The following is a 20,622-nucleotide window of genomic DNA, read 5'->3' on the forward strand; positions in this document are numbered from 1 at the left end:
GCTGGAGGAGACTCTTGAGAGTCCCATGGACTGCAAGAAGATCAAACCTATCCATTCTGGAGGAAATCAGCCCTGAGTGCTCACTGGAAGGACAGATCCTGAAGCTGAGACTCCAATACATTGGCCACCTCATGAGAAGAGAAGACTCCCTGGAAAAGACCCTGATGTTGGGAAAGATGGAGGGCACAAGCAGAAGGGGATGACAGAGGACAAGATGGCTGGATAGTGTTCTTGAAGCTACCAGCATGAGTTTGACTAAACTGCGGGAGGTAGTGGAAGACAGAAGTGCCTGGCATGCTCTGATTCATGGGGTCACAAAGAGTCGGACACGACTAAACAACTAAACAACAACAACAACATTTTCCTGCATTCCAACATCTTGCCCACTATCGTAGTTCTAACACATCTGTCTGTCCCTTTGGTAAGAGCTCAGATTACAGCTGCTCTCCCCCTCCTCTCTGCTTTCTGCTGTTAATTGTCCTCTCCCTGTGCCTGTGCCTGCTTCTCCTCCTCCTATCTGCATCTGAGCTTCGCTGATACTGTCCCATTGTTCCCAACCAGCATAGCCAGAAGGCAGAGATGTTTGCAATTGTAACTGAGCAGTTCAGAATGTTAAACTGGCTGGTCTAGGCCAATATTCCATCATTAACAATGGACCACTCCGTATCTAGTTGCAAAACATCTGCAAATCATTTGGAGGAGGAAATTGCTCAGATCAATGCTGATTTTGATGCCACAGTTGAATCAGGCTGGGTGGAGCTCTCTGAAGCAATATTGAATTACACCTTGGCATCAGTTTCGGCATACCCTCCAACACTTTGAAGCCAAAATCCGGGATGCCACCTTCCTGTTTTTTTATTGTGAGAGCTCAACAGACATTTTGGTTGCCGCAATTTTGTGCCGCAGGACCCCCCCCCTTTTTGGGCATGGTGCCCAAAAGCGTGTGTTTGGGTGTGCCATGCAAGATTGCGGCTCCAAAAAACCCTGCATTTTGGGGGGGGGGGGGAGACTCGAACTATGAAATTGCACGAGGTCACAGCACCCAAAATGATCACCCTCCTCTTGTAATAAAAAGTGGGATGTCCCCATTTTTCTAGGACACTTGGAGGGTATGGTTTAAGTTGCTGCATCCCAAGAATGGACACTTGTAGTGGCCAGGCCATCAACAGGCCCTCTTGATCTCTTTCTGTCAAGGCTGGTAAAATATAGTGGGAAAGGATTGACAGGATGGGGCCAGAGAGTGGTCAATGCTTTATTAAAGGAGAAGGTTATGACCATTGCGTTGAAAGAGGAGACATGGCTCCTCTTATAAAGGCCTTCCCCGAATCCAGAGATTTAGCAAACTAACATCCTGTCTCTTATATTCCCTTCCTTGGCAAAGTGATTGAGAGGGTGGTGGCCATCCAGGTCAAGGTCTTGGAGGAAGCAGATAATCTGGAACCACTCCAGTCTGGTTTGGCAGTGAAACAACCTCGACTATCCTGATTAATGAACTTGATCAAGATTAATGATCCTTATCACTGCTGCTGGGTAAGCCCACCAGTGCCCACCCATGGAGGATGGGAACCCACTAGAGTGTAGTTGGGCCAGATTGTTGCTTTGTAGCCAGGCCAGTACATGCCACACAGCTGACAACCCATATGTTATCAGGTGCGGGGCAGGTGGGCATGGTTTGTGAGAAATTGACTCATGGGCTAAACTGGGACTCCTGCTAGGCCAAATTTGGTGCATGGGCCAGAGGTTACCCATCCCTGGAGTAGACAATACTGAGTTAGATGGACCAAATGGTCTGATTCAGTATAATGCAGCTTTGCTGCAGGACACAGTAAAGGAAATATATTTAATTTACTCAGAGAAGGATGGATTGACATAGGAACTCATCTTGGACTATCAGTCTAACTGGAACTTAATCTTGGCACCTGACTCTGGAATTTACACTGCTGTTAAGACACTATGTAAGTTTACATTGCAACTATTTACATTACATTAAGCAGGAACATATTCTGTGTTAGCTGATTGTGTTAGACAATAAAAGATTTGTCTGTCTACACATGTATTTAATTTTTTTAATAAGAGAAAATAAACATTTAACAAATGCATCATTTGCTGTATACCCTAGGGACTTTCCTTTTGTTGTCTGATATCGTTGTATAAGTCTGCCTTCCTCCCATTTCTGATGCTGATCTACACTCCCCTCATTTCCATATTTCCCAAGTGAAGATCAGCATCAGGAAGGAGGCAGGAGTGAGGATCAGCATCTGGGTTGGGGACACGTGATGAGCCTCAACAGTATGTATATAAGCACCCTTAACAAACTATAATTGGGGTGGTGTGCCAAAATGTCTGGAGCCGGCCCTGAGGACCTCTAATATCAGATGGCAGCCCAGCCAACCCAGGAGGATGACAATGTGTCTCCTAAAGCCAGTTGTGTTGCTCCTGTTCGCTACTTCTGTGGAATAAATCAAAGAAGGACGCTTTGAAATCTGGCTGTGTTACACATAATATGAACTTTGATTTATATAATCCTCACAAACCTATGATGTAAATGTGCCTCTGAATACCAGAAGAACTAGTAGAAGAAAGCTACTGCCCTCATGATCATCTACTTAGCAATTGTAAGAACAGAATGCAGACTAGAGGACTTTGGTCTGATCCAACAGAGCTGTTCTTAGGTGAGGACGAGCACCAAATCCATACCTTTAGTACTCTGATGCTGAGCACAATTTGGAGTCTAGAAGGAAATTCAGCATTCTTTGCCCCCCAAATAGTCTTGAGTGACAACACTCACCATCCTCAGTTAGCTTAACTAATGGTCAGGGATGATGTGAACTGTGATCCAACAACATCTGGGGACCCATCATCTGGATACCACTCTAGACCATATTGTTTCCTTGACTTCTTGCTTGAATATAACCATTATTAGAGCTTCCCACACCCCACAGGCTTTTTTGCCTATCCACAGAGCTAAAATCATGCTGAACAAAGTAATGTCAGTCCTGAGAAGTTCCCACACCCAAAGGATTTATTGATTCTTAGAGGAAAGTGTCATCATTTTTTTTTTCTTTTTTTGTAATCAGAGTCATATTGATAGAGGTTTGAGCAATATGAAAATGTTTTGCAGGTGGGATGTTATACACAGAAGAATGTTGCTGAAGAACTTGCATGCGAATAGTTGCCACTGATGATTGAGCAGAAAAGGGAGGGTTCCACTTTGTCTCAGACAGCTTTTAGACATCCCTGTAAAATAAGATTGTGAAGAATGTAATGTGAGCTTATTTATGACTCTGTGAGAATCTTCACAACACTTCCTGTCCCACTGTAGATTTTTTTTTAACACTAGCAGAAAGTGCCCGGTGTGGCTCAGGAATCCTAAGAAACCAAAAAAATACAGAGATATAGAAATGGATAGTGTAATTTGTTCATTTTGAGGGCTGTGCCTGCTCTCCTTCCCCAACTCAACCCTGAACGACTCATGGAATGCCCAACCATGATCAATTTGAGGGATGGGGCTAATGCAATTTATAGTTTTTTGAACCCTATATGATTGGGAAAGGGGCCGGGGAAGGAAGTGCTGTGTCGTTGTCCCTCAACCACACTGCAGAAAACAGAAAAGCCATTTCTGAGCCTCGGGGAGGAGAGGGGGTTGCGGGCTGGCCCCTCCCACATGCGTGGGGGCTGGATTTTAGCCCCCGCGAGATCTAGGGAATCCCCGGGCGTGCCTTCCCGCCTTCCCCCCTGCCCGCCAATCGGCGGGCCGGGGAGGCGTGGCCTGAGGTATTTAGGGCCAGGCACGCCCCGGGAATGCCCTCTTCACTCCTCGGCAGCCGAGAGGTTTTCCCATCCCACCCACCCTCAGGTTAGGCAGACTTGACCTTGCTATGGACTTCGGTTGGTCGCCGCAAGTGGCCTGGTAGGAATTTTTCCAAGTTGGCAAAATTCCTTTTGGTTTTTTCGCCTACCTCATAGCAAACGTCACAACTTTCGCGGTATTTGGCGGTTAGGCATTGGCAGGGGTCAATCGTTATGCAAATGGATGGGGGGGGAGGAAACGCCATCACCTTCCCCCAAGGAAAAGGGTAGTCCGGTAGAGGACTCCGGTGGGCGTTGCCTTGTCCGAGACCTAGTAAGGTAAGGGCCTCTGGCACGCCCACGAGCGGTGACACCCGTGGGGTCCTAGTTGGCGTACTTCAACAGGACTCCCACGGTTAGTGTTAACCCTTTCCGGTCACCATGCCGGGTAGTTGATAGGAGCCAATGCCTAAGGCCAATACCTTCAATTCTGTAATCAATAAAGTTGTGGCCATTTACGCCCATTAACCTTAAATAACGTGTCCTGTGTCTTCATTTCATATGGGGGAGGGAACTTGCCACGCAAGTCTCAGTCCTGCTGTGTGTTGCCTTGCAAACATATTTTCTACACAGAGCATGACAGTAAAGCAGATTCTTGCAGCCAGCAGTATTGCACCATTCTGCTCCTGCACTGCCATAGCATGTGCTCGACCACCATGACATGCCTGATTACCATTCCTTCTTTCCGCTTCCTCCTCCTGCATCATTGCCCCCAACGTATCTCAGCTCATTGGTGTACAGGTCCCAGCCACCCTTGCCACTGACAACAATGTCCCACTCCAAGCTGATCTCACTTGCTGCAACCACTGCCACCTGCATTTATGGAGAGACGTTGCCTGAGCCAGTCCCGCCTCACTCACTATCACCTCCCAAATTGACTCCTCCATCAGCCATCAGCATCACTGTGGAAACCATAACTGCTGCCAGTGAGAAACCATCCAACCACCAGTGCTGGCACAACACAGGGGCAGTAGCCAGTATCTCTCTCCTCCTCTCTGCCCCACTGGTCACAGGGCTAGCTCTCTTCTTCCTACCTTGGGACCTCTGCAGTGCTGGCAACCCCTCTTTCAATACTGCTGGGGTAAGTTCCCCCAGTGTAGTGCCTGCAGGTAACATGTTTGTGAAGCAGTCCTGGGCAGCCAGCAGGATTTCACCCTCTGCTCACCAGCTGGTAAGTGGAGAATTCAGTCCTGTATAATTTGACTGTGTGATTGATTTCCCCTGCTAGGAACAGGCATGTGCAGCCCAAGTGCAATGCAGGGCTGTTTGAAAGCCCTTTTGCAAACAGCCCTATGTTGCTCTTTGCAGAGGCTGCCTGGCTGTCCTTTTTCCTTCCCAGCGCCCCAACCTAATTTGGTCAAGGCCATGTTCTGATCTGGAAAATTGTTTGCTGGTTCCCTGATTTCCTCCTCCAACACCAAGCGGAGTATGCTGTAATGTGCCTGTTTTAGCCCATGTCGCCTTTAGGCAAAGACCTTTCCCAGAATTGCTCACCTGCCAGAGAAGTCCTCAGCTTTCCAGGCATCAATGACCTCAGCCATATTTCCTGCTGTCTTCCCATTGGGCAACTTCAGATCATCAGCACCATTTCCATTGAAGTTCCCGCACGAGGCACAGACTTTTCCTTTCAGGCTTTTGCTGATTTGCACTTTCATTTCCCCATTGGGTCCAAGGAGAACTTTTACATCGGAGGCTAATTCAATCACAATCACATCCTGAGAGAGGCTTATAGAGACATCTTCAGAAAACTTCACCGGGAGTGTCCTTTGGCGCCCATTTACCTGAAATGCAGAAAAGAGGGTGAAAGGTGCTGAGCTAGAATAGGCGGCGTCCCCCACCACTTCCTCAGGGGTTACCTTCTAGGGCCCAGTGCACATAAGTGAAATCACATAAAATGGGGAGCAACCTTAAACTGCTCAGGACTGCAGTACTTCAAGGACCGCCTCTCTCCATATGATCATCCTCAGTTTTATTTTTTATTAAGTTTCGTTTAATGCATACACATAACAAAAGTAAATAGATGTAGAAAAAAGAGAAAGAAAAAAGAAAAGGTGAAAAGGAGAAAAAAAGTAGAGAAAAAACAAGACAACATACAATTCGACTTCCATCCCTCTTGATTCCGGATTCCTAATTTTTCCAAGATTCTATTTTTACAGCTGTTGTTGTTTAGTAACTTGAAACATCGAAAGTTTTATAATAAACCAACTATAGTTGGTATGTTTTCGTAATTTCTTTCTATATATGCCATAAATTTAGCCCAATCATCCCTTAACTTTGTATTCTTTTGGTTTCTGATTTTCTGCGTCATATTTGCCAATTCAAAGAAGTCATATAGCTTATTTTGCCATTCCATCATCGTTGGGGTGCTCGTGCTTTTCCATTTTTGAGCAATTAGCAGTCTGGCCGCTGCTGTTGAGTACTGGAACAAAGTTACATCTTCTTTCTTAATCTCCTCTCCTATGATGCCTAATAGAAAGGCCTCTGGTCTTTTTGGAAATGTGTATTTTAATATTTTTTTTAACTCGTTGTATATGGTATCCCAGAATTTTTTAATATCCTCGCAGGCCCACCACATATGCATGAAATTTCCCTCCTTTACTTTACACCTCCAGCAGACCCCGCTACCAATCTTGTATATCCTGTTCAGTTTTTCTGGTGTTAGATACCATCTGTGAATCATCTTTTCTATGTTTTCCCTGATTGCGGCACACGCCGTAAATTTTATTCCCTTCTCCCACAGTTTTGACCACTGCTCATAGGCTATGCTATGTCCTAGATCTATCGCCCATTTAACCATGACTTCTTTGATCTCCTCGTCCTTTGTGTCCCACTCCAATAGTATATTGTACATTTTAGATAATAATTTAGAATTACCTTCAATTATTTCAATCTGAAATTTCGATTTTTTTTCATTCATTCCAATTTTTTTATCTTCCGCCCATATGGCATTGATTTGATAATACTGTAGCCAAACTGTCAATTTTCCCTCCAGCTCCTCGTATGGTCTTAATTTCCACGTATCTTCCGATCTTACCAATAGGTCCTCATATGTTAGATTCTTTACCCCCGTATTTGTGTTTTTAGTTGTTATAATATTAAAAGGGGACAGCCACCAAGGGGTTCGCCATTCCAGTAGTTTTTTGTTCCTTTCCCAGGCTTCATACAAGGGGCCTCTAATGATGTGACTCGAAAATCCCCTATGTACTTTCCCTTTGTTCTTCCATAGATAGGCATGCCAGCCATATCTATTATCCGCCCCTTCCAGGTCCAGTAGGTCGCTATTTTCTAGAGTGATCCACTCTTTAACCCAGCATAAACATGCGGCTTCATGATACAACTTTAAATTTGGAACAGCGAAACCCCCTCTTTCTTTTCGGTCCGTAAGAATTTTAAATCTAATCCTTGGTCTTCTCCCCTGCCAGATGAATCTGGAGAGAGTCCGTTGCCAATCTTTGAACAATTTAGTCCCCCTAATTATTGGAATGTTTTGGAAAAGGAACAACATCTTAGGAAGTACGACCATCTTTATCGCCTCCATCCTACCCAACCACGATAAATTGACTCTATTCCAAACATCGAAATCCCTTTTAATCTCTTTCCAAACTACCGAGTAGTTGTCTTCAATTAAGTTTATATTTTTTTATGTGAGCCAGATTCCTAAATATTTTATTTTTTTTGCGATTCTTATTCCGTATTTTCTTTCTAGTTCTTCTTTTTCTTCACTTTTCAAATTTTTTGTCAGCATTTTTGTCTTCAGTTTGTTTAGTTTAAAACCGGATAGCTTGCCGTATTCCTCCAGGATCTCTAATGCTTTGCCAATACTCTCTCGAGGTTCTTCCAAGGATAATATCAGGTCATCTGCGTAGGCCTTTAGTTTAAATTCCTTCAATCCTATTCTAATTCCTCGTATCTCAGACGAGGTTCTAATTTTATTCGCCAATATCTCTAAAACCATAATGAATAGGAGCGGGGAGAGAGGGCAACCCTGTCTTGTTCCCTTTTCTATCTTGAATTGGTTTGTCAGGTTATTGTTTATTACCAGTTTGGCCGATTGAGTTGAATATATAGCTTGTATTCCTTTCAGGAAATCGCCCTCTATCCCCGCCTTCTCCAGACATTTTATCATGAACATCCATGATACGTTGTCGAACGCCTTTTCGGCGTCCACAAACATCAATACTGCCGGTACATTGTTATTGATCTCCAGGTACTCAATTATATTTATGACATGTCTAACATTGTCTTTCAGAAACCTGTTCGGCAAAAACCCGGCCTGGTCCTTATGGATTAAATCCGTTAGATGTTGTTTCAACCTGTTTGCCATTATGTCAGCAAATATTTTATAATCATTATTTAGTAGAGATATTAGCCTATAATTTTTGATGTTTAATTTGTCGGTGTCCGATTTTGGAATTAAGGTTATAAAAGCCTCCCGCCATGACTCCGGTATTTTTCCATCCTTTAAAATATTATTCATAACCTCACAGAGGACTGGCGCAAGTTGGTTTCCTAGGACTTTATAGTATTTTGCCGATAAGCCATCCGGGCCTGGAGTCTTCCCCAATTTCATTCTTTTAATTGCATTCTGAATCTCCTCTGTATTTATGGGTTTGTTTAGTTGTATTTTCTCTTCGGCCGTTAAAGTCCTCCCTTTACAGTTCTCTAAGTACTTTTCTGTTAGGGTTATATCCTCCTCTCCTTTTTTATATAGCCCTTCATAGAACTCCAGAAAGGTTTTTTGTATCTTTTTTGGGTCTTCTACTGTTTCTTCTTCTACTTTTATTTTGTTTATCACACTTTGCTTTTGTCTTTTCCTCAGTTGCCACGCTAATAATTTTCCAGTTTTATTGGCTGATTCAAAATATCTTTGCCTCATTAACCTGATTTTCCATTCAATTTCTTGGTTCACTAACATCGAATATTGTGTCTGTAAGATTTTAATTACTTGTATGCTTTGTGTGTCTTTTGGGTTCTCTGTCAGTTTTTTCTCTGACTGCCTTATCTGATTGAGGATCTCTTCTTTCTTTTGTTGCCTTAGTTTCTTCTTGTAACTGTTCTGCTGAATGAAGAAGCCTCTCAGCACCGCCTTGCTGGCGTCCCAGGTTATTTCTGAGCTAACTCCTGTATTAAGATTCAGTTCGAAGTAATCTTTTAAAGTAGCTTTAGCTTTTCCGATGACTTCCTCGTCCTCTAGGAGTTGTTCATTTAGTCTCCATCTAAAACCTCCTTGTAGTTCACTTTTTAATTCCAATGTTATTGAGTTGTGGTCTGAGAGAGTTCTCGGGTGAATTTCACATTTCGTAGCTCTTAAGGAGAGTTCTCTCGACGTCCAAATTTGGTCTATTCTGCCCCAGCTCTTATGTACTTCTGAGAAGAAGGTAAACTGCTTTTCTATTGGATGCTTATGTCTCCAGATGTCTATTAAGTCCATATTTTCTTCCAAGTCTTGGAAGGACTTTGGCAGCTTCCCTTGGTTCTTTTTCCCCTTTTCTGTTTGTCTATCAATTTCTGGGATTGGCACAGCATTAAAATCTCCCAGCAGTATCGTCCTGTTGTTTTCCAATTCTATTAAAACTTGTTCTAATTTCTTGAAAAACTCTGGTTTGTTTGAATTTGGGGCGTATATGTTTACCACATTAATTTTTTCCCCCTGGAAGCTGATTTGTACCCCCAATATCCTTCCTTCTTCGTCTTTATAAATCAGTTTAGGTTCCCATTTTTCCTTAACATATGTTACTACTCCTTTTTTTTTTCTCTGCCGTGGAGCTTATAAATTCCATTCCTAGCTTTCTATTTATTAATACACGATTATGCTTTTTGGCTACATGAGTCTCTTGTATACAGATTATGTCCAATTTTTTCTTTTTCAAAACATTTACAACTTTATTCCTTTTCGCTTTGTCGTTCACACCGTTTACATTCCATGTTAGAATTTTTAGATTCATTCTTATTTACTTACTTATAAAACAGTAGTTTACGGATTTAAGTTTCAGTTAGTTTAGATTCGAGTGGTTTTGCTTTCTGTTTCTTCACCTTCCTCTCCCTCCTCCCCCTCCCCCCCTCCGAGTCCCCCCCCAAGCCCGCGCCGTCTCCCCCGCCCCCACCCCCACCCCCGCCCCCATGTACCTCCCCCGTCCCACCAAGTTCTCTCTCATATCTTCGTAGAAACTTCCTGATTTCCTGACCTTCAGCAATTTTAAATCTTTTTTCTTTATAAAAAAAGGAGATCCCTTCTGGGAACTCCCATCTATGTTGAATGCCATTCTTCCTTAGAATATTTACTAATTGTTTGTAGCCCTCTCTCTTGCGAAGGAGTCTGATTGGAATTTCTTTGAAAATGATGATTGGTCTTCCATCTATCACCAGTTTCTTCTGGTAACTTTCTCTTAAAATCTTATTTTTCAACTCCGTCGATTTGAAGATTACCAGACAGTCTCCTGAGATCTTTCTTACTCTGTTTTGTTTAGGTTTTACTTTTATTCTGAAGGCATTTTCTATTTCTTGTGTGACTTCTTCCTCCTTTAAATTTAACCATCTTGCCAGTTCTCTTATCATTTTCCCTTTGACATCTTCATTGACCTCCTCTCCTACCCCTCGGAATTTTAAATTTAATTGTTTTTGTTTCATTTCCATCATTGCCAAATTGTCCAAAATTTGCTCCTGGCTCTTGCCTAGTTCCCCAAAGTTCTCTTTTATTTTCTCGACTTCCTTTCTCTGATCTCTTATCTCTTTTTGTGTTTTTTTGTTTGAATCTTCTAGAGATTTGGTTCGAGTCGTTAAATCTTTTATCTTATTTGATAGTTCTCCTACCGCCCCTTCTATTTTCCTATCTATTGATTTCTGCATCTCTCCTAACTTTTCCTCCATATGAATCTCATTCTGCTTAAATTCTTCTTTTATTTTCAACCAGAGTATATCTAAGTCTTTGATTTCTTCATGACGTGAAGTTTTCCTCTCTGCCGGAGTACCCACTGCTTTCTTCCCGTCCTTTCCTGCCATCCTCCCTTTCCTATATTTACAAACAAAAAAGATTTACGTTTTTAAGGCTCTCCCATAGAGGGCGTACAATCTTGTAGAAACCACTTAATTATTCAAGCAGTCACGCTTCACCACCGCCCCTTTAGCAGTTATACCAATACTTCTTTGGAAGGGTGTTATAAGAACTGGAAGGTAAAAGGGGAGGGGTGCTCAGGAAAAAGATAAGGGAAATTTGATAAGAGGAAGTGAGATCCCGAAATAAATAGGGGGACCGTGTCAGGGAGGAAACAAAAATGTTCGAAGACCGAATTCTATTGTGTTGCTCCAATTCTCCAAGTTTCAACTAGGTACCAGTTATTTCTTCTTTTTTGGATAAGACTTCAGCCACTTGTCTGGCCTAATCCGTTTTTATATATCAGAGGGCTTTATCAGGAAGAAGGAGTCTGTTGTCATCCCGCTGGAGTCAGAAGTAGTGATTAGGAAAGAGGGCTGGTGGGGCGCGACAAGGGGGGGAAGCAGGAGGAGGGGGGGAAGCGGAAGAAAGGGCAAAAAAAAAAGGGGGGGAGGACCAGGGACGTCACGGGGAAAGGGGGAATCGAGGGGGGGGAGCAGGGAAAGGTGCGAAAATAACAAGTTCACTGAAGGGGAATAGTAGTTCTGTCTCTTTGTATTCCGGGGTTAAACCGCAGAGAATGTAAAAAAAAGGATCGTTTCCGCGAGAGGTTTCTCGACCTTCTTTCTCTGCCTTCTTTCTCTTTGGGACGCAATTCTATATTCTTCCAGCAGAGGACCAAGAGAGCAAGTCCCTCACTTGTAGATTAACAATGTCCTCACAATGTCCTCGCGTTACTGCCGTTCTTATCCCACAGGATCCCCCAGATCTCCAGAACTCCAGTTATATCCTTCCGAGCTTCCCCAAATTATATAAAATATGTCCAATCCTACAGTTATAAAGAGTGTGCCCCGTGTCGCTGTAGCAAGTGACGGAAGAAAAAGAGAATAGATGTAAAAGCCAGCTAGCCGCGGGGACACAATCTTCCGCAGATATTCTCTCCCGTTGCTAGTCACTAGCGGGAGGCGGCAGATTCCAGAGGCTAAAAAGAGGAGGGGGTTCGTAGGACTTTAGTTGTTTCGGACCCAGCCGTGCCGGGGAGAGGTAAAGTACTTCCCTTCTAGCTTTCTTTCTTCTCTCCCCTCCTGTCTCCCGATCTAGTTTGGACCTCCGCTCCGTCTCTTCCAAGCCCCTCCTGTTCTTTTCGCAACTGCCCAAATGAAACAAAGTCTCTAAAACTTACTCTTTGTCCCGATTTTATCTGTCGGTTATCCACTGCCCTGCAGTAACACTAGCAAGGACTTCACTTCTCTCTCGCTACAGCCGGTGAGTAACTAAGTCTCTTTGTTACAAACTTACGATTTAGTGTCCAGCGCCATCTTAAATCCAGAAATCAGGTCAGGCTCTTTAAACAAAATCCATTTGCATCCTACGTTCCTCGGACCTTTTCGTTCAAAATTTTGTCTCTTCGATTGTCATATGGTGTTAAGGACGTCAGATTTTTAGGGTTACAGAGATTTGTCGCTCAACTTCGGTGGGAGCTTGAGGCATAACTGCATGGGGTTCGCGGGCCTTGCCGATGCGCGTCTTTCGATCCACTGCCTCCGGGTCTTCCTCCCCAAAAATGGAGAGGAAAAAAAAACCTCCAGAGGCTTGCGGATCACTCCAACGCCGCTGGTTGCGCTTCTCTCAAGGGGGCCCCCCTTGAGATTAAAATTGGGGTCGCAGTGCCTATGCGTTGCCCCTCAAAGTCCCCATGTAGTTCGGAGAAGTTTCTCCGCGCTCCCTTCCCGGTAGCGATCCAAACCGGAAGTCCTCCATATGATCATCCTCTAAGCCCCTTCCTTATGTGCCTCCTTTACAAGAGGTCCAGGGGGTGGCGACATGAGAATGGGCATTTTCTGCAGGGGCTCCCCATTTGTGGAGTGCTCTCTCCAGCGAGGCTCACCTGGTGCCTTCCTTACACACCTTTAGACACCAGGAGAAAACGTTCCTCTTAAACCGAGCCTTCAGCTGATTGACATCCTATGCCCTTTTAAATGTGTTGTGGAATGGAGGGGGGGTGTTTATTGGTTTGTTTCTGTTCTTATTTCTATCGTGTATTTTGTCTTTTTTATATTGCAATTTTATGTCGTGAAACACCCTGAAATCTACGGGCGTAGGACGGTGTATAGAAATTTAATAAATAAACAAGATTTTAAAAAATAAACACCCTTTCAATGCCCTCTCTGCTGTTCTCTCTCCAATCCATACCAAAATAGCTGTATCCAGAAATATGCACAACTAGTGTTGAAGCTCTGGGACTGGCAGGAGGCTGGAGGACACACAGGAAAGTGCACCACCCCACACGTCAGCTGTTAGGCGGGGCGGCTGAGCAGCCTAAACAAATCCCTGTTACGTCTTTGGTCTCTTCGGGGCTTACGTAGCCCTCACTGAAGTCCTCTTTGGGCTCCAGGGATGGGCTCCTCACAAGTCGCAAGGGCTCTCCAACTCTCTCTGGCATTTCTGGGTTTGAACTGGGTCTCTAAACACTAGGCTTCTAAACACATAGGACTCTCTCATCCATCCAGGCAACCAGGAGGTATTTTCACACCTCAAGGGGTATGGCCTGTGAAGGGGGAGGTCCAGAGGAGAGTCCTGAGAGTCAGACAGAAAGACTCAGAGGGCCACATTGGCTCTTGGGCTCAGGTTCCCTGCCTTTAGATCAGGGGTAGCCAACATGGTAATCGCTGAATGTACCTGAGCAACAATTCCCAACAGCACTGACTATTGGCCCGGATAGCAAGTTGCTTTTTAAAAATGGGGAAACCCTTTTGCCCTTTTGGTGAGAGCTTGGCAAGCTACTGCATTAGGCCAGCATACAAAAACTGAAAATAAATAAACAGATAAATAAGGGGTTGTGTCCAACTCAGGTGTCTTGAAATTAACGGACATAGTATAATCATTATGCAAATATGCCATTGGATGAAATCTGAGATCCTGCCCCAGGATCTTACCCGTGTCTCCTTGTTCGTTTTTACAGTGATAAAATACATCCCTTTGAAAAATGCATGTATTGTTGTCGCAGCTGGCAAATTCGAACCGTTGTGTTCCTGGACAACTGCTACGATCCTGAACCAAAAGGGGTCGTTGTCGTTGCAGAGGGATGTAACCTCATAGGCTCCTAGGTTGGGAATTTCCCCTGAGGCTCCATCAAAGGAGGTCAGCTGTGCTCCAGGGGTGAGGACGCACTCGCCGTTTTCCCTTATGCAGCCACGCACACCATTGTGGAGGGCACAAATCTCTCCTTCCTGACAACTGTTTTCTGCACAAACCAGTCGGCCGGATGGGCTACAGGTGCATTTTTTCAAGCAGTCTTCTAAGACAATATTCTCTCCAGCCTGGTTGATTTACAGCCCACAAAGGGAGGGAGGGAGGGAGGGAGAGAGAGAGAAGAGTAGAAAAAGTTAAAATTTAAATGCAAACTTTAATTCTTTTTAATAAGGTAAAAAAGAAATCATATAGAAACAGACATTCAACTTATACAACTGTGTACTTAGAAATACCTCTATACAACTATATTCTAGTACACCAGTGCTACATAGTTGATAAATCAATAGCAAAATAGGTCACATTTTATACTTTAATATATTCATCCATACTATATTAGTATGACATTTATTCCAAGTTCTCTTTTTATATATATATTGCACCACCGGCTTCCACCTGTGTCATTTTTCTTTATAATCTCCATATTTCTTTAACACTATTGTCAGTTTGATAAATGCCACCTTATCCCATAATCTCCTGGCTAATTCTTTCTTATTCAGTTTATAGCTATCCTTCCAAGCCTTTGAAAATGTTTCTTAATTGTCAGCGAGGTTTATAGTTTCCATGAACATACCCTGCTATGTCTAAAGCATGGATAGCCAACATGGTGCCCTCAAGATGTTGTTGGACCCTTCTCCCAAACTCCCATCAGCACCAGCCAGCATGATCAACAGTCAGAAATGATGGGAATTGTAGTCCAACGATATCTAGAGAGCATCATATTGCTACTCCTTGACTAAAGGAATAAAAGGAAGGGGGGTGAATATGCCAGTACATGTATCAACATATGGGCGTTTGTTTTGTTTTGTTAAACTATTAATTCACAAAGATATAAAATGAGAGCAGGATCCTGAATGTAATTCTATGATAGTATAGAAGCAATGGCCTTTCTGTCATCCATGAATTTTGTGTGGGGAAAACAGTAAAATGTGCATGAAGGACATATTTAAATATTTTGTGCCAATACAAATAAACAAAAGTGGGGATTAATGTAGTAAGGGCATGGAATAGAAATATGAATTATGAATCAATGCATGTGAAACAGATGAGCCAAAAATAGACTAATATAACCAACCCTGTTACCAACACAAACATCAGCAGCAGTACACCACTTCCAATAAACTTTTCTGGCTTTCAGAGTCCAAAATAGAGTAAAAAAAAAAACTAACTCCACCTCTACAAATGTTGTTTGCAGGTCTGGACTCAGTCTAAAACCATCCTATTGCTAATTCACTTGTTCCCAAAAGGAAACTCTGTTCATCAGTGGACAAGTGACTCTCATGAGTCGTCATCCAGTAGAGGATGGCAATATGAGAAGGGTATTTTTCTGTGATGGCTCTCTCCTTGTGGAATCTTTTTTTCTCTTGATGATGCATTACTTCTTCTGGGGTCTATTCATGAAAAACATGAGCCCATGCAGGCTGACTTACAAGAGGCACAAGCGAGTGCTCAAACATCACTGTTTTCACAGCTGTTGCAGTTACCTTGATGTAGCGTCCGTCATGCATGCAGCCACAGTTCCCCATTGCCACACATCTGTCACCATCAAACAGGTAACCGCCGTCACACTGGCAGCCTTCGAAGCAATTTTGGGTGCACCGGGGCAGAGTGGATAAGCTGGTGCAGGTGGAATCACAGGTCCTTGTACACAACTTGTAATGGCTATTGGGTGGGCAAGTGAGAGCTGAAAATGAGAGTGAAGATCAGTGATTGAAGGAGTCAAAAGCAGTCCAGGCAGGGATGGTTTATGGGCTAACTATTTTTTAATTATAGAAGGGGTTAGGAAAGCATTTCATCCCTATTCATTTGGTTGCGCAGTATGGGGAAAAATTATAATAAAAGTTAATTAAAGGCCTACTCCATGTTTTTAACTGGCATCAACTATTATTATTAATCATGATTCTATTGATTAGGTCCTGGAAGGAACAGAAGAAGATTAGAAGATGTAACTGCAGGTTCCTGCTGTGCAAACTTACGACAGAAGTTGTTTTTTCTCCAGGCTCCAACTGTAACTCCTGCAGCCTGACATGCAGCTACATAAGCCTGGATGCTCCTACAGAGAGTTTCTCTGGCACCATTGGCTGCACACATGTCATACAGACAGTGGTTGAAGTATTCAGCAGGGTCCACCAAGGAGTGACAGCTCCTGAAGGGGCCGGATTTGGCTTGGATCATTCCACAGGAACTCTCCGGTCGGTACGGCGCTGTCTTGGCTGCATCACAGACATGGCATTTATCTCCACAGCCATCGGAGCATCTGACACCATCAATGGGAACCTTCCAAGAGGCCCCAAACTCTTCCACATTATGGGTGCTTTTCCTGGTAGGCAGAATAAAGTCATCAGTCTTGTCTTTATTGAAATTGCCACATAGGCCATTGGCAAGTCCCTGATAGTTACTGGGGACAGACACCAGGACATAAGAGGAGGTGTCAAAAAGGACTTGGAGACCAAAGTCAGACTGGACAATGATATTGTTGCCTTCCTGGTTGGCCCAGAGTTTCCCATCCTTTGTCTTCATGGGCAGCGTGTAGAGCTCTCCATCCACCTGCATTAACCACAGAGAAGGTGACAGTTTTAAATAATAATTATTATTAATGTTTCTTTAATGGTGCTTTGGACTCCAGTTCAGGTGGAAATTCCTCTCAAAGCAGGTTACAAATGAAAGGTGCCTCCAAATTGCTCCTGTTTTGTGGGAGGAATTCATGCACATACCAGAAATGCAGGTTTATGCAATCGAACATGATTAAATCACCCTGTCTCCCCAGGGTGACAAATCTACTTAAAAACAACCAAAATTCTAACTTCTCCAAAACTCACATTGCAGTTCTCCAACCCCAAAAGTGGACAAAAATGCATATATTTGGAGATGTACATTAAAATCCACATGTTGGTGAAAATGACAAATAGAAATGCATTATATTAGAGAAAATTGCTTTCAAAAATGTGTGCATCATTTATTTGTTTGTTTGTTTGTTTGTTTGTTCATAGTTTTTATAAACTGCTTAATATTTTAGCAAATCTTTAACCGGTAAAAAAAGGGGGAGAGTTGTTAGGAGAAATTTGCACTTAAAAGCAAAGGGGGGAAACCCAATTGTGAATTACTGCAGAAATCTGGAGAGCTGAATTCAGTACTGGAAAAATGTGAAATTGAGAGAAACCAAAATTGTCAGATTCGTCCATTCCCAGTGATGGAGCACAAGGGACAGTGGGAGATGAAATTCTCCCAAGAACTCCTGCAGTTGTAGGAATTGTGGGTGAACTATGGTGGCATTTCTACTTCAGAGAGACATACCTTGAGCTTCCAGTTTGTTGCCTTCTCAATGACAGCGGTGTGTCCATGAAAAGAGACTACAATCATCTTAGTCAGTGACCTTTCATTTTCCACTGACACGGCAAAGTTTGCCAGCTGAACATCCTCTCCTTGGACTTTAGCTAAAGTATACGTGCAGGTTCCTTGGAAGTCATAGGCCCGTCCATCAAAAGTTAAGTAGTGGGAGCCTGCGGACAAACTGCAAGTACCAGACCCTACAGGATGACAGCCTTGGATACCGTCCTTCACCCTACATTCCTCATGGGGCCCACAAGAGATTTCCTGGCATTTGACAACTCCATTGTCTGTACATTGGCATCGTTCCTGGCAGGAGGAACCGGGGTAGAACTCCTCTCCCTTCTTGTAGTAGTTGCCCTGGTGCTCACAGCCACAATTCCCAATAGGGACACACTGGTCCCCACTGAAGACGAACCCTGGATCGCAATAGCATCCTTCTTTGCAGGTCATTTCACACCCATCAGGAGCCGAGAGACCACGGCAAGTGGCAGGGCAGCCATTTCCACAGAGCTCGTAGTGAGAGTTGAGTGGGCAAGCAGGGCCTGGAAGAAAGGACAAAAACAGAAAGTGGTGAATTTCAAGCTAGTATAGAAGTTTTTTCAGAAGACGTCTGGTTCTTTGGTCACCTGGAGTAGAATAGGTCTGGTGTGCTCTGTTATAAAGTATGTCTATGGAGTGACATCTGCTGGTTAGAGAAGATGTTAGCAAAGGTTGCCATAGGATTAAATTGTATTTTGATATACCATAAGCCCGCAAAATATGGCATGCACATCCTTGGAGCAGAACATTGTAAGGGAAGATGATTAGTTCACTGGTAAACAGGACGTTTTTCAGACAAAAGGTCCCAGGTTTAATCCCTGGCATCTCCAAGTATGACTGGGATAATGTCCATAACTGAGAGTCTGGAGAGCCAGTGTCAGTGTCAATGTCAATGTCAACAGTAGATGATCTGAAGAGGTGTCAAGTTACTGCTTATGTTCCTCTGCTAAACAGCTTCAAGAGGCAATACTTACTGCAGAAAGACTCTGATCTCCATTCTTCAAGCTCAATTTCCAGATCCTGACAGGCTGCCCCATAAAAGCCGATGGCATTGCACAAAATGTTGTGCAGGCCATGATACTGGCAGACATCAAAGATGCAATCATTGAAGTAGGGCGTTGGGTCGATAATCTCATGGCAGTGCCTGAAAGGCCCATCCCTCTTGATGAGGATCCCACAGTATTGGTTGCTCTTATAAGCTTGTTTCTGTGCCTCTCCACATGGCGGGCAATCGGTGGTGCAACCCTGTGAACAACCTGGGACCTCTGCCACCTTCCAGCTCTCTGCAAAATGGAATATGCTAGGTGCTTGTCTCCCATCCTTCATGGTCAAGTCATCACTGGGGTTCATGTTGTTGTTGCCACAGAGGCCACAAACAGCATTGGCATATGTACTGGGTACAATGACTTTGACATAGCTGTTCCAGTCAAAGGTTACTGTCAGGTCAAAATCAGTCTTGATGAAGACCTCACTCCCACTGATATAAGCCTTTATCTTGTCTTCGTGGTAGAAAGGCAGGTTCACGTAGACTTCATTAACCTGGAATGTGATGCAGTAGGAATTGTTACCACTGCTCTTACCAAGTGGTTGTGTCCAGTATTAGTTTTAGAGAAACAGACCCATTGAAATTAATGAACAAGAAGCATATAACATAAAGACTATAAGGTTTCTCCTGATTCACATGTTCTGGAAAAATAGAGCATAGTACCATCAACAAACAGATGGCACCTTGCCCCCAAACTCCTAATGATCACTCTCAGTGGCTTTAGATAGCACTGGAGATAAAATAGTGCCCTGCAGCATCCCATAACATAGTCACTAGAGAGCCAAAAAGCACTGTCCCAATTCAGTCCTGGAGGTAGAAAAATCTAATCATCGTCCTAGGCTCCCATAATAGTTTCTGGATCAGATAAACTCATTGTTCTAGGCAGCTGGGGGCCCTGCCCTCACTGCTCACAAATCATGCTTGTCCCATACTTAGGAACTGGACCTGACAACTCTTGTGGCTGTCAACAGCACATATCTAATGCTGAATTTTGCAGCACAGCGAGCTTACTTCATCTATACTTTGCATGTCAACAGACCCTGTAGTTCAAGTTACAATGTCCAATGGGGTATAGTGCCATTTGTCACAGATAAACCATCCCCTATGTCTAATGCAGGAACTGCTTCAATGCTTTCTTAGAAAACTAGCAAGGTACCCTGCCCAAGAGCCACCCTCTGAAACAGCCCTGTAATGACACAAAGAGGAAAACAACCATACATTCACCAATTGTCTATACCTGAATCTTGCGTGGATACTCCTGGCTAAGTGTGATTATGACATTGTAGACCTCCAATGTCACCACCTTGGTGTAGGACACATTTTCGTTGCCTCGGTTGTTGTTCTCCACATTGACAGTGAAAGGCCTGAGAGTCGGGTCCTTAGAGCACAGCCCAGCCAGTTGGTAGACACAGGTGCCCATGAAGTCATATTTCTTCCCATCAAAGGTAGTATAATGAGGGTCCCCGGACGCTGAGCAAGTAGCGGTGCTTACGGGATGACAACCTCGGACCCCATTGACCACAATGCACTGCTCACTAGCTTTGCAGCCAGCTGGTTTGCACACCGCAATGCCCAGGGTGGGATCACATGTGCAGCGGGAACCACAGGTCTCATCAGCCCAGAATTCTTCTCCGGGTTTGTAGTAGAGCCCATTGTAGGTGCAGCCACAGCTCCCGACAGGCACACACTTGTCGATGCTGAGGACGTAGCCATCGTTGCACTGGCAGGTTTCCACACATGGCTGTTTGCAGGCAGAGGGAGCATTGCGGTCGGCGCAGCTGGCAGGGCAGGCATTGCCACAGAACTCATAGTGGCTATTCTGAGGGCATGGCAAAGCTGCAACGACAAATGTGAAAATATAGGCTATAAACACTTTTAAATGTGCTCCTCCAAGTGAGTTCCAACCCCCCCCCCCAGTTTATTTCCCTCTTCCACCAGCATAGCAAAAAGACCCCGCATTTGAGAAGTTTTAAAAACAGTTTACTTGCAAAGCTCAAAGTCATGTGAAAGTTGCACAGGC

The 20,622-nt window shown here is 43.9% G+C and overlaps 1 protein-coding gene across 1 annotated transcript in view; it reads right to left on the reverse strand.

Moving 5' to 3' along the window:
• Positions 1–3,004: 3,004 nt before the first annotated feature.
• The window catches only part of FCGBP (Fc gamma binding protein), a 72,994-nt gene continuing 55,376 nt past the window's right edge, over positions 3,005–20,622 (reverse strand). Inside the window, exons 32-40 of the mRNA XM_077932487.1 lie at positions 19,840–20,438; positions 18,532–19,096; positions 18,305–18,420; positions 17,483–18,100; positions 16,165–16,735; positions 15,673–15,872; positions 13,876–14,259; positions 5,344–5,630; positions 3,005–3,237 (exon numbers count right to left, since the gene is read on the reverse strand). Coding sequence (XP_077788613.1) covers positions 3,228–3,237; positions 5,344–5,630; positions 13,876–14,259; positions 15,673–15,872; positions 16,165–16,735; positions 17,483–18,100; positions 18,305–18,420; positions 18,532–19,096; positions 19,840–20,438 — 3,350 coding nt within the window. The 3' untranslated portion in view covers positions 3,005–3,227. The remainder of the gene's footprint in view (positions 3,238–5,343; positions 5,631–13,875; positions 14,260–15,672; positions 15,873–16,164; positions 16,736–17,482; positions 18,101–18,304; positions 18,421–18,531; positions 19,097–19,839; positions 20,439–20,622) is intronic.

Source organism: Podarcis muralis, chromosome 7 (assembly GCF_964188315.1).
Source record: "Podarcis muralis chromosome 7, rPodMur119.hap1.1, whole genome shotgun sequence".
Lineage (NCBI taxonomy): Eukaryota > Metazoa > Chordata > Lepidosauria > Squamata > Lacertidae > Podarcis > Podarcis muralis.